Below are 12,206 nucleotides of genomic sequence, written 5' to 3'. Positions count from 1 at the left end.
TCTCGTCAATTTCGAGCAAACTGTGCAATTAGTTTTTATTTTCGTTTATATTTAATACTCCATGCATGCGTCTAAAGATTTGATGTGACGAGAAATCTTAAAAAATTTTGCATTTTTGGGTGGAAGTAAACAAAACACGCAAAACAGCAGAGGCCGGCCGGCGGGGATCGGTTCAAAGTTCAAACCGCTCGTGGGAGACCGTGCGTGCTGCGGACCGCGGTGCTGCCTGCTTCCGCGGCCGCTGGATGCCGTGCTCGCACGGGGACGGCTAGCGGATTCCCTTCCGCGGCACGGCGGTCGGCGGTTGCGGTGCGGCCGGTTCCCAGGGGCAGGGCCTGTACGGCTTGTTCTGTTCCGTCTCGGCGTGGCCGCCGGGGCTGAGATCTAAACAGGCCGTATCTCCGACGATCGTCATCCAAAATACATTTGTTCTTTGGGTAGCGCTACAAGTAAAAGGTTCTATACCTATTTTTAGTCTTCTCCAACAACAAGACCTAAAAGACAACACTCTCTACAAATGGGTCTTGAGAAGAGAAGATACCCAAATTTGGGTTATGCCTCTCCTGATACCCAAAATGGGTCTTCTGTATGGGTATTCCAAAATGGGTCTTCTGTATGGGTATTCTGTTGGAGGTTATAGGTATTGTATGGGAAACCTATTTTGATTTTGGGTTCCCATATGGGTTTCTTATTGGAGACAGCCTTAGTTTTAAAAAAAAATAGTACAAATTTTTTTACATTCTCTACGTCGAATCTTGTGGCACATATATAAAGTATTAAATACTTCATCCGTTCCAAATTATAAGTCATTTCAAGAATTTTGTAGAGTCAAAGTATTTTCAAATTTAACCACAAATATAGAGAGAAATATAAAAATTTATGTCATAAAATAGGTACACTATAAAAATATAACTAATAAAGAATCTAATGATACTTAGTTGGTACTAAAAATTTTATTATTTTGCTATATAAATTTAGTTAAACTTAAAAACTTTGACTCTCCAAGATTCTTGGAATAACTTATAATTTGGGATGGATGGAGTATAAATTTTAAAAATAACTAATTACATAGTTTATATGTAATTTACGAGAGAAATTTTTTAAATCTAGTTAATTTATGATTAAATAATATTTATTAAATACAAATGAAAGTAAACAAAACTACTATAATACCATTTTTAAAGAATTTTGGAACTAAACAAGGCCTGCTATGGGGGAGCATGATTATCCGTTACACCGCACACCCAGGTTGTGACCTCTGTCATCCACCCGTCTGGCCTCCACTGTTCAGTTTTCCACGACACGAGTCAGACGGTAGGGACTTGTTTAGTTGCCGAAAAATTTCACGATATTGTAGCGTTTTTGTTTGTTTATGGTAAATATTGTCCAACTATAGACTAACCAAGCTCAAAAGATTCTTCTCGTAAATTTCGACCAAACTGTGCAATTAGTTTTTATTTTTGTTTATATTTAATATTTGATGTATGTGTCTAAAGATTTGATGTAACGGAAAATCTTGAAAAATTTTGGATTTTGGGTGAAAGTAAACAAGCCCCGGCGTCTGTGAAAGGAAATTGATGTGCGCACTGCCGGACATGAGAACGGAAATCGAGCCGTCGAGGCATGGAGCAGACTGCTGCACCAGGCCAAAGCCCTCAGAGAACTGAAAGCCTTGGTCCAATCATCTCAAAAAAAAAGAGGCCTTGGCCCAAGCTAGCCCTGTAGCTGCAGGCCGTAGCCCGCGAGTTGAGAGCCCTTTGTTAGCTCAAACATGCAAATATTAACCCTTCAGGGAGGGATCAGTTAGCGTCGTTTATTACCAGCAAACAACTACTAACTAGCATTTCTTTGTAAAAAAAACAAGCAACTAAGGCTTTGTTTAGTTCCAATTTTTTGTTTGCAAAATCAATAGTGTAGCACTTTTGTTTGTATTTGACAAAATATTATCCAATCATAGACTAACTAGGCTTAAAATATTTGTCTCGCAAATTACAGGCAAACTGTGCAACTAGTTATTATTTTTATATATATTTAATGCTCTATGCATGCACCGCAAGATTCGATGTGACGGAAAATCTTTTTTTTTTTTTGGTAAAACAAGGCCTAACATGTGGGCTTCCCCCAGCAACGGAAACTGCTGCTTTGAAAATGTAAAGCATCTGTTTGACTGTTTCAGATTGCAGAAAAATGCAAGATTAAAATGATCTGTAAGTGCATTTCTCACGTGTGCAACGAAATCATATAGTACTACGCGATAACTGAGGGGAAAACGATGTCGAAAATCACATGTTTCACAGAAAACGCTGCAGAGTTCTACAGCTTGATGTCAATGTGCAATGCCACACATACATGCAACGGTGGTATGCAATCCATATAATACAATAAAAGTCGACATTACCACTGCATGTCAGATGCGAGTACCAAACCCTTTAGAGATTTTTTGTTCGCTTAACAAATCAGTATTTTTTATCATGACTTATCAGCCAAACAAACTGATTTTAGAGAAACCTTTTACTCTTGTACCTCATTGCACAGAAAGATAAAGGCTAGCATATATTGAGGAAACTGAGCCCAGCCATCATCCAGTAAAACCGATCCAAGTGCCCTTCGTTCAATTATCAGGGATCCATCCTGGACGTACGATACCATCAGTGAATTATGACGTACGGTACCATCACTGGCAATTAACCTAACCCAGGCATAACCACCTAAGACAAAATGCTGACAAAATTGGACCTGCAACCAAACATTCCTATATACAGTCAATACAGTGCAGCTGAAATTTTCGGACTCCACGTTTGCTCTCAAAATAAGGTTGCTGCCGATACTAATTTGTTGTAAAAGAAAAACACTATTAAGTAGTATTTCATAACTAAAACATAGTGCTGATAAGTTAAAGCGAAGAGGGCGCACTTATTCACAGAAACACAGAAAATGGGCTTAGTTACCACAAATCCTCAGGGAATCTGATACTTAATTAGAACCGAGATTCATACACAATGAATTAGTCCTTACATTGTACGGCAAATATACAACAATGAAAGAAACAAGAAAAGATCGAGGCTACATCTTGTCAGAACTCCACGATAGTGATGGTACTAGTAAGGCGAGAGCAACACTAATCTAAATACGCAGTATACAAAAGAATCTGATACCCACAGCCATTATGGTTTCCATGGGGCCGGTGGCGGCGGAGGGGAAGGGAACATGGGCGGTACTGCAGAGAACATAGCATTCTTGTCCACCCCGTGGCCTTCACCAGACAAAGCTACCAATGCTGCGACTAGACCAGCATTGCCTACCAGTGTTGCTTCAGTGTAGTTATAATTCTTGCGGGCATCTTTGAACCTGTCATGGCGATCAGGGCCAGCAACCATGGCCCCTACTATGATATTAGGGTTTGGCTTCTTGGTGTCCCTCCACTTCCACCCTCCTTTGCAACCATAGTGAACACCATTCTTAGGGATTGAGGCGCCCCGGTGGTGAACATGCTTGGGGTAATGGTTTCCAAACCCAACCACATAGCTCATCTTCAAAGGATTCTTTCCTAAGATGTATTCAATCTGATGGAAGTAGCTAGTTAGTATCGGAAGTTAAACACTGCTGGAACACTGGTATTAAAATGCTGGCAGCCTACCTGAGTCCTTGCAAAACTGCGAAGAACCTCAATAGAGTAGAAATGGGGGCCACAGTACCACCCAGGAGTATCCGCAGCCTCAAGATAATCACTGAACACAGAAGCAAGGAATGCAGCATTGACCACATACTGAAGGGGTTGTGGCTTCCCGTGATTTAACTGAATCAAACCACCTGTAGTGGAAGAAAATTTAGTAAACTGTTCTAATAAAGCAGCAGTAATAGTATAATACACCGAGAGGATGCCTAAATCACCTCTTGTTCTGTTGAAAGATTTAAAGATTGGAAGGTAGGAACACATGATAATGCTAGTTTGGTTGTGGAATGCCCTCAACATCTCTTCATATGGATATCCAGGACTCAAGAAAAGCCTCAACCGGCTTAGAAGAACCTGAAATGTAAGATAAATAAAAGAATAAGTACTGTAAGACAAATATATCACAAGCTATTAATCATTCAACAGTAAACCAAAAGGGTGTTAATGACCGGTCCAGATAACATTAAGGAGACAAAAACCAAAAGGGTGCTACACATGTAGGTCCATACCACAATGGGGTTGGGACTTTGAGTGAACTATGAAACATTAAGGTGTTAAAGATGGTATCAAAGTTCAAAGCATTTGCCTTGACTGCAGAAGATAGCTAGTAGGCATAAAATGGAGTTTTTCAGGCTGCTTAATCGAATTGTCCGAAATAAAGGTTTCATGCTGAACAAGACTGGAGAATATGGGGCTCATAGTTTGATTATATTTTAAGAGTGAAAACAATTTCATGCTGAAGGAGTTTCCTAGCAGTTATATTTTAAGGTTGACGCCTTGTTTAGATCCAGAAACTTTTTAGATTTGTCTATTGTAGCACTTTCGTTTGTATTTATCAATTATTGTCCAACCATGGACTAGCTAGGCTCAAAAGATTCTGTCTCGCAAATTACAGGTAAACTTTGCAATTAGTTATTTTTATCTATATTTAATGCTCCATGCATGTGCCGCAAGATTCGATGTAATGGGGAATCTTGAAAAGTTTTTGGATTTCGGGTGGAACTAAAAACAAGGCCTGATACATTCCCATACTTGTTTAGTTCCAAAAAATTTGGCAAAATGGACATTGTAGCACTTTCGTTTGTATTTAACAAATATTGTCCAATTATAGACTAACTAGGCTCAAAACATTCGTCTCGCAAATTACAGTTAAACTGTATAATTAGTTATTTCTTTTATCTATATTTAATGCTCCATCCATGTGCCACAATATTCGATTTGACAGGGAATCTAAAAAATTTTGCAAATTTTTTTGGAACTAAACAAGGCATATGGAACAAGACTGGACAGCATTGAAAATGTGCCCACATGGCCACATCACGCTTAAAATATCAAACAAACCATGAGCCCCATGATCTATAGTTGGAAACATGCTTATAGTTTAACAGTAGTTAGTACCTTAAATATGACAGGGAGTTGACTTGACACTAAATTCCTACCGCAGCTGAGCACGTAGATGTAATACTTATATAACAACAATGATTTGATAGATAGGGTATCTATAGGCGTATATAATAATGAAATATAGTACTCCCCCGGTCCAGTTTATAAGGCGCGCACGCATGTTAAAATTCAAATTTTGCAACCAAAACCAATAGTGGCCAACAACTTTTAACTATTATAATACAAACTTGATACAGTTATGTTTGTAAAAAAAATACTATCTAGCAATCATAAGTTCATAAGCATAAACATAATAGAAAGTAAATGAATGGTCAAAGTGTAACTTGAGAGATCGCATGATGTCAAACTGTGACTTATAAACTGGACCGGAGAGAGTACTAGACAAGCACCATGTATCAGCCATCAACCAAGTAAATGCCAGCAGGCAAGTACCAGCTATCAAACATCAACCAAATAAATGCCAACAGACCAAACGTAGGGAATGTCTCTAACGCTTAATTGGCAATTAAGATTAAAACATTTACCTGTGCACCAGTGAGCTTATTATCCCAGCTGAACACACCATAATCTGGTCCACCCCAGAAAGCGCCAGCATGCTTTGCAAGTTTAGGGTGTGTGGCTAGAGTCAAGTATGATGAATTGCCAGTTGCAAGGTACATCCATGAACTACCCCACACAAACTCATCCCAGTAACTGGTTGAATTGTAGAACTTTGTAGCATCTGAGCCACCTGCACTATACCTCCCACGCCGCTCCCTTGCAAACTGGAAGAGAGTGGTAGCACCATGTACAAGCTTCTGTGAGTAAGCCTTATTGTCCTTGAATACAATAGATGCTGCAGCTAATGCTGCAGCCATTTCAGCAGCAAGATCTGAACAAGCGTGGCACTCAACCACTGGCCGTGGGTAGTCGATGTCCTCTGGTCTCATCCAACAATATTGATCATTGGGCTGCGTCGAACCAGGTGACATTGCAGCACTTCCCACCTGCACCCTCCCCATAATTCAGATTAGCAATGGCCTGGTGGTAACAGGCAAGAACACAACTCCAAATACATCCCTACTTCAGATGAAAATTTATACCTGTGCAATGACACGATCAATGCTATCGGCTGTGGAATTAAAGGTCTTCAAGAAGTAGTCTGACCCCCACTTGATAATGTCACGGACATGGCCAAGTTCCCCAACAGCATCGTACTTAGCACTGTACTCAATAACACTCCAGCTGAGGAGGGTCATTGAGAAGGCAGCTGGGAAATTGAACTTGACAGCGCCGCCAGCATCATAATACCCGCCGACCAGGCTTCGCCTGACTGCAGGGTCAGAAAGTCCGTCCTTCATGCAAGAGTTACCTCGCCATGGTATATTGTTGTGCTTCGGAAGCTTCCCAGCTGCAGCAAATTGGAAAGCGAAGGTATCAACGAAATGTGACCTTTATATTCGGAAATCACTTGTTCAAAATGCAACTTAGCCATCTAACTTGGAGGCGCTTGGCGTGGTATCTGCCATTGCAGGTATCCAATGGATCATATACCTAGCTAAAAACGTCTTAAATCCCGTCTTTTGAACCGGCGTTGCAACTCACTAGAAGAGATCGATCCCAAAAATGTTGAAACTTTCCCATCCACAAACTAGAAGAAACAGCACAGAAACTGATATTCCCTATTCTATCAAGGAAAAATGTCTTAGAAATCAATCTTTGGCACACAAATTTGTCAAAGCAAGACAGATTTCTCGAATCAGTTAAGACGCCTTGAGCCCACTATTTCTAACACAGCGCCGCCGTCACGGACACATTAAAAAAAACAATTTTTTTTACCAATCTTTTTTTTTTCCATCTTTCCAACACTCCACCCACGCAATGGCAAAACCCCAAAAGAAACAGAGTTTACTACTCACATCTCTGGGCATTGAAGAACATGAGCGCCTTGTGCAGCGCGACGGTGTAGTCGTCGGGTGGCGGCGGCGGGCGGTGGCGCCTGGGGATGGCCTTGGCGATCCCGGCGACGACCCCCGCGAAGACGGCAGCGGCGAGGAGCACCCCGAGCGTCCAGACGAAGAGCTTGCGGCTGACGACGAGGCAGCCGATGTCGACGTACTTCTTCTTCTTGCGGGCCTGGTCCCCGGGCCCCGCCAGCAGCCAGCTCTGCTGCGTCTCGTCGAGCGTCCGCGACATCGCGCCCCGGTCGATGTCCAGGTTCCGGCTGCGGTCGTCGTCCGTGGCCGAGTCCGGGTGGCATATCTCCAGCGGCCCGCCCCACGGGTCCCTCCCGTACATGCTCATCTCGCCCCTCCCCGCCGCCTAGCTAAAAAACCCTGTCAACCAGCTACAACCTCCCCTTCCTGGCTTCCCTCCTCCTAAATGCCACCGCGCGCGCCGGTCGATGCCTCCTCGCGAGACGGCGTCCGGGCGGCGCGGGGGAGGGTAAGAGGGAGAGACCAGAAGCGAGCTGGAGCTGTGGGCTGGGGGAAGTGGGATTTGCTGGGAGAGAGGCGGCCGGAACTGTGGCGGTGGGGAGGAGGGTTGAGTACGTTCTAGTGGTGAGACGGAGAATCACGGATGGGGACGCATGTCTGCTGTACTTGGCTGCCGGCTTGTTTGTTAACGGAGAGATTTTGGAGTAGTGTGGTGTTTTTTTTTTTTTTTTGAAACTAGTAGTGTGGTGTTGGGTGTGGGGATGGCGATGGATGCTAGCCTTTGCTTACGGGATAACCTTTTGTTTTCTTGCTGCCGTGAGACGCCCGGTCTTCCTCGTCCGGGACGATTCACGCGTGTTTTGTGCTCACCTGTTTGGCGCCGGGTCTTTGTTTTATCTCTGTAATAACAGGTGTGTTTGCCTTGCCGGAGTTTTTAACTGTATAAACAGCAGTACTATTTGTTTAATTGTTTACGTATAAAACTGATCCCTCTAGAATGTTAATAAATGAGTGTCTGAGAATGTCAGTCGTTGGCTTCCTGCTTCAACAAATTATTTTCTTTTTCTCAGGTTGTGTTGTACACCTGTACTACTACCCCGGCAGTCCCAACTCCCAAACGGTTGCACTGGTTCTGTACAATCACGCATGTTGAGTGGGTTCGGTGAGCCATGCTTGGCACCACCTACGGCATCCAGAGCCTGGCCAAGTGGCCATTGCTTCCTCTCATCAACGCATAATCTGGAAGCGCCTAGATTTGGTTAGGTAAAGACACCGAACGCAGCAGCCATTATCTTACACTAGTACCTTTAACGAGGAATCAGACCGTTTAGCTAGCTATGGTAGATGGATGAGCCTGGTTGTCCAAGGATTTGCGGAGGAAATACTGTAGTACTACACTTTATTTCCCCCCGAGGCAGAGCGACGATGCCAACGAGACGATTCTCTGCCAAGGCAAGGTAGGCTTTGCCGAAAGCGGGCACTTTGCCGTTTCTACTTTCTAGTTTCTACCCACTCATCAATTGGTGTGCGTGCGTGCAACGCCAATCTGGCAAATTTTCGAAACCCTCTCGCCCAAGCTAGCGAAACCCGGCCGGCTTTGCTTTGTTCGTGGTAGCTTTCCGTAGCTCTTTCGAACACAACGACGCGCTGCTCCCTCTCGATCCTCCGTGCGTGGCTGTCGCCGTCCAGTGGCAGTGGGCGTCGTGGCATTCGGCTTTGGGTGAGCATTGGGGGTCTCGGACTCGGGACGATATGGCAGTAGTACGCCCGGTCCCGGCAGGCGGCAGCCTTGCGTGAAGGGCTGCGCGCGGACAGCTGGAGACAGGCAGCGTTGCGGCGGCCGGCAAGAGAAGCAAAAAGCGTGTGACAGGCGGGAACCGCGGCGGCGTCACGCGGGCCACGACACGGGTTTCACCGAGCGCGTGCACACGGGCCCCGAGCCGTAATGGCGCGCCGAGCGAGGGCTTTGGCTATTGCTGCTGCCTACTAGGCCTTGTTTGGTTAAAAAAATTTGCAAAATTTTTTAAATTCTCTATCACATTAAATCTTTAGACGCATGCATAAATTATTAAATATAGATGAAAATAAAAACTAATTACACAGTTTAGTCGGAATTGACGAGACGAATCTTTTAAGTCCAGTTAATCCATAATTGAATAATATTTGTCAAATACAAACGAAAATAATATTATTCCTATTTTGCAAAAATTTTTGAAACTAAACACGCCTGGTGTACCGCTCTTCACGTGATGCCGTGAGGGATTCGAGTCGAAGGTTTGGCGGACGCCGCGGCCCGCCAGCATTTATGTCAACCGCTAGGGCCTTTTTGGTTTGCTTGTATAGTCGTATTTACATCAATCTATATGTGTTGAGATAGATTATAGTAGAATTTGAACTAAATTTCACCACAATCCACACCAACACACATAGATTAAAGTAAATCTGACAACATCAATACAAGGTCTAAAATTTAATTCTTGTCATATCAAATAATTACTACATATAAATTATTTATGAAACTAAAAATACAGTTAGAGATAATTTATGAGATAAATCTTTTTAATCTAATTAGCTTATAATTAAACACTAATTATTAAATAAGACAAAAATAGTACAGTATCAATTAAACTTTAACATGCCAGTTAAATACCCCTTTGTTGCGTCTCGTCCCTCGCCGCTCGCCGCTCGCCTCTATACTACTATCGTCTACCGCCTCCATCCGCTTCACGGTGGCCTGCCTTGTCTTGTCTGCAATGTCTTCCTCTTCCCCGTTTTCTCCAGCTCGTCATCATGGGCGCCATGGTCATCCTCATCGGCGCCAATAGTTGACAAGTCTACCTGTCACAGTAAAAAGGACAAACAATCCACGGCCAGATCATGAATCTGAAACTGGAAGAGCCCGTTCCCAGTGGGCTTCAAAATTGATGGGCTGCTATGGATATGAACCAAGCGATGACATGGCAAGAGCCCAAGGTTCAATCTAGCCGGTCCAATCTGCTCGTGCATTTCAGGCTGCAAAAGGCCCACGAAGATAGCCTTGACGAGACGTTGGCATTTCTTTGATTTTTTTTTTGAGAAAAAAACGGAATTATGACCTGGAACCCTGGAAAGTGGAAACTTCGATGGATAAGTAAAGGGATCACAGCAACAATTGGTTTCCTCATCGACAACCCCTCTTATAGTTACAGGTCTACCGGCAGCTCTTCACAAGTCAGAGCAAAAAATAATTAACAAATCTACAACCAATAAAGTTGATTAGGCGGTAAAATAGACGACCTGTTGAAAATACATTTATCGAACGATTCTAGACGGAGTCGCTATATCCCCAATTATATATATTTGACAAATTTTTAACTTTTTTTTTTGAGAAATGATAAATTTTTAACTGACAAAATTGAGTTGTTGTTCCGACGAAACTGGATGGAAGATACTGTCTGACACCAACTAGCCACGGCCCACGCAACAGAGGTATACCTCCGTCCAAGAAGGACACAGTTATGAGTTTAGAAGTAAAAAAATTTATTTGACTTAGTTTATAAAAAAACGTTATTACATTTATTGTTCTAAATAGATATACTATAAAAATATAACCTATAATTAATCTAATGATACTACTAATTTAGTATTATTAGTGTTATCATTTTTTGTAGACTTGATCAAACTTAGAACAAAAATAAGAATTGCATTCTTCTTTTGCCTTGCTTGAACCACCTGACTTATATTTTTTTCTATTGAGTTGTGTGTGTGTGTGCGCGCCCCGACCATATATAGCTACCTCAGGGCTCAAAACGTGTAAATACAAGTCGGCTGCAATTATTTTTTTTAATTAATTGTGTTGGTTAGGATTCGAAATCTGGTACCATACATGCCTCGGCCAGCCCTGATCACTTGAACTTATCAACACTACTTTTCAGCTATAAAACATCGTTTTTCTCTAACAACAAATCAGCATCAGCATTAGACTTTTTTAGCCAGTCGAACAAAGCCTAACCAATAAACTTAAGCTATTAGCTAGAAAAAAATGACTAATTCATACCTCAACATTTCATCTAATGTGACTGCAGTGAAAATTAAAAAAAGTTAGTACTGGCATCTATTGTTTAGACAAAGACCTCATGGAACTTGGTCCCTTAGATATCCATCGCAATCGGCATTAAAATTCTGCTGGCCTCCGATGAAGATCAAGCCTGACCTAGTTTTATGATAAGCCCGTCGACCACGTCCACAAGGACCATGGTCCATGGAGCAATGAATATTACGGCAGGGCCCGCTCAGCTAGCGATGATATAGCCCTCCGCATGCTCACAAGTGACTAGTGAATTGCTGCACTGTTTTTTCGAGCAAATTTCTCTTGCTGATACAAGCAACTATCTCTGTTGTAAAATATACATGATTTTTATCCAAGTAGATAGAGAATCCCACTAGTTTGGATCTATCATTCCCCATGGATGATTTGACTACCTTTGTTTAATTATGTCATATTTTTTTATAATTTTCTATATAACTTTGGTCAAGTTTGAGATGATTTGATTCTTCCTTTTCAAAAAAAAAAGATGATTTGATTCTAAAAAAATTAAAATAAATATAATTTGGAATGGAAGGAGTATGCCTTGTTCTAGACAACATTTTCTTTTCAGCTGTCCAGCTGAGCAAATAAAAACGAAACTTCCAACACGGCAGGAATGATGGAAATTAAGGAAAGCAATATGATGTGGAACCCAAAACGACAAATGCTAAGGTCCCAAAAACAGTGTGTTTCTACTCCTTATGTCGAGGTTCTTTACATGTAACCCATGCCCAACTTGCTTATGTGCTTCCTTCTCCCTTCTGGAACGACAAGAAAAGGCTATGCTCTAACGTTGTTTTCAACACCGGCATCATGTCATCAAAGGCACGAGACTTGCTGTGCTACCTTTTGATGGTGATTGTTTCTTCTGTAGTCTTGTATAGGGATTACGGCAGTTCAGATAAGATCCGGGAGAAATAAATATCTATCTACCGTGAAAATTTTCCTCACATTTAAAATTTTATATATATCTCCATACTAATATCCACACTGTAGATGAAATCTCATATATATTAGAATTACAAATAGGTTAAATGATATACCCGCACCATACCATAGGTAACTTTGGTGGATGTTTTTCTGCCGTGGTTATATGGGTTTCAGCTCCAGCAGATGGTTTGCCATTAATATTTGTGGATGATCATGT

At 42.2% G+C, this 12,206-nt stretch overlaps 1 protein-coding gene across 1 annotated transcript; it reads right to left on the bottom strand.

Moving 5' to 3' along the window:
- Positions 2,945–7,696, bottom strand: LOC8084557 (endoglucanase 9). Its single transcript, XM_002465279.2, has 6 exons — positions 6,976–7,696; positions 6,160–6,467; positions 5,602–6,063; positions 3,892–4,027; positions 3,638–3,810; positions 2,945–3,563 (listed from the first exon to the last, which is right to left on the bottom strand). Exons 1-6 carry the CDS (start codon positions 7,358–7,360, stop codon positions 3,165–3,167), a joined length of 1,863 nt encoding a protein of 620 aa, XP_002465324.1. The 5' UTR covers positions 7,361–7,696; the 3' UTR covers positions 2,945–3,164.

This window comes from Sorghum bicolor, chromosome 1 (assembly GCF_000003195.3).
Source record: "Sorghum bicolor cultivar BTx623 chromosome 1, Sorghum_bicolor_NCBIv3, whole genome shotgun sequence".
Lineage (NCBI taxonomy): Eukaryota > Viridiplantae > Streptophyta > Magnoliopsida > Poales > Poaceae > Sorghum > Sorghum bicolor.
This window is presented reverse-complemented; position numbering and strand designations above follow the sequence as displayed.

Bases quoted from the DNA above. Each gene is read 5' to 3' on its own strand.
- LOC8084557 (XM_002465279.2), bottom strand. From the start codon at position 7,360: ATGAGCATGTACGGGAGGGACCCGTGGGGCGGGCCGCTGGAGATATGC. The intron at 4,028-5,601 runs GTAAATGTTTTA...CTTACATTTCAG, and splicing joins ATAAGCTCACTGGTGCACAG to GTTCTTCTAAGCCGGTTGAG. The intron at 3,811-3,891 runs GTGATTTAGGCA...CTTCCACTACAG, and splicing joins ATCTTTCAACAGAACAAGAG to GTGGTTTGATTCAGTTAAAT.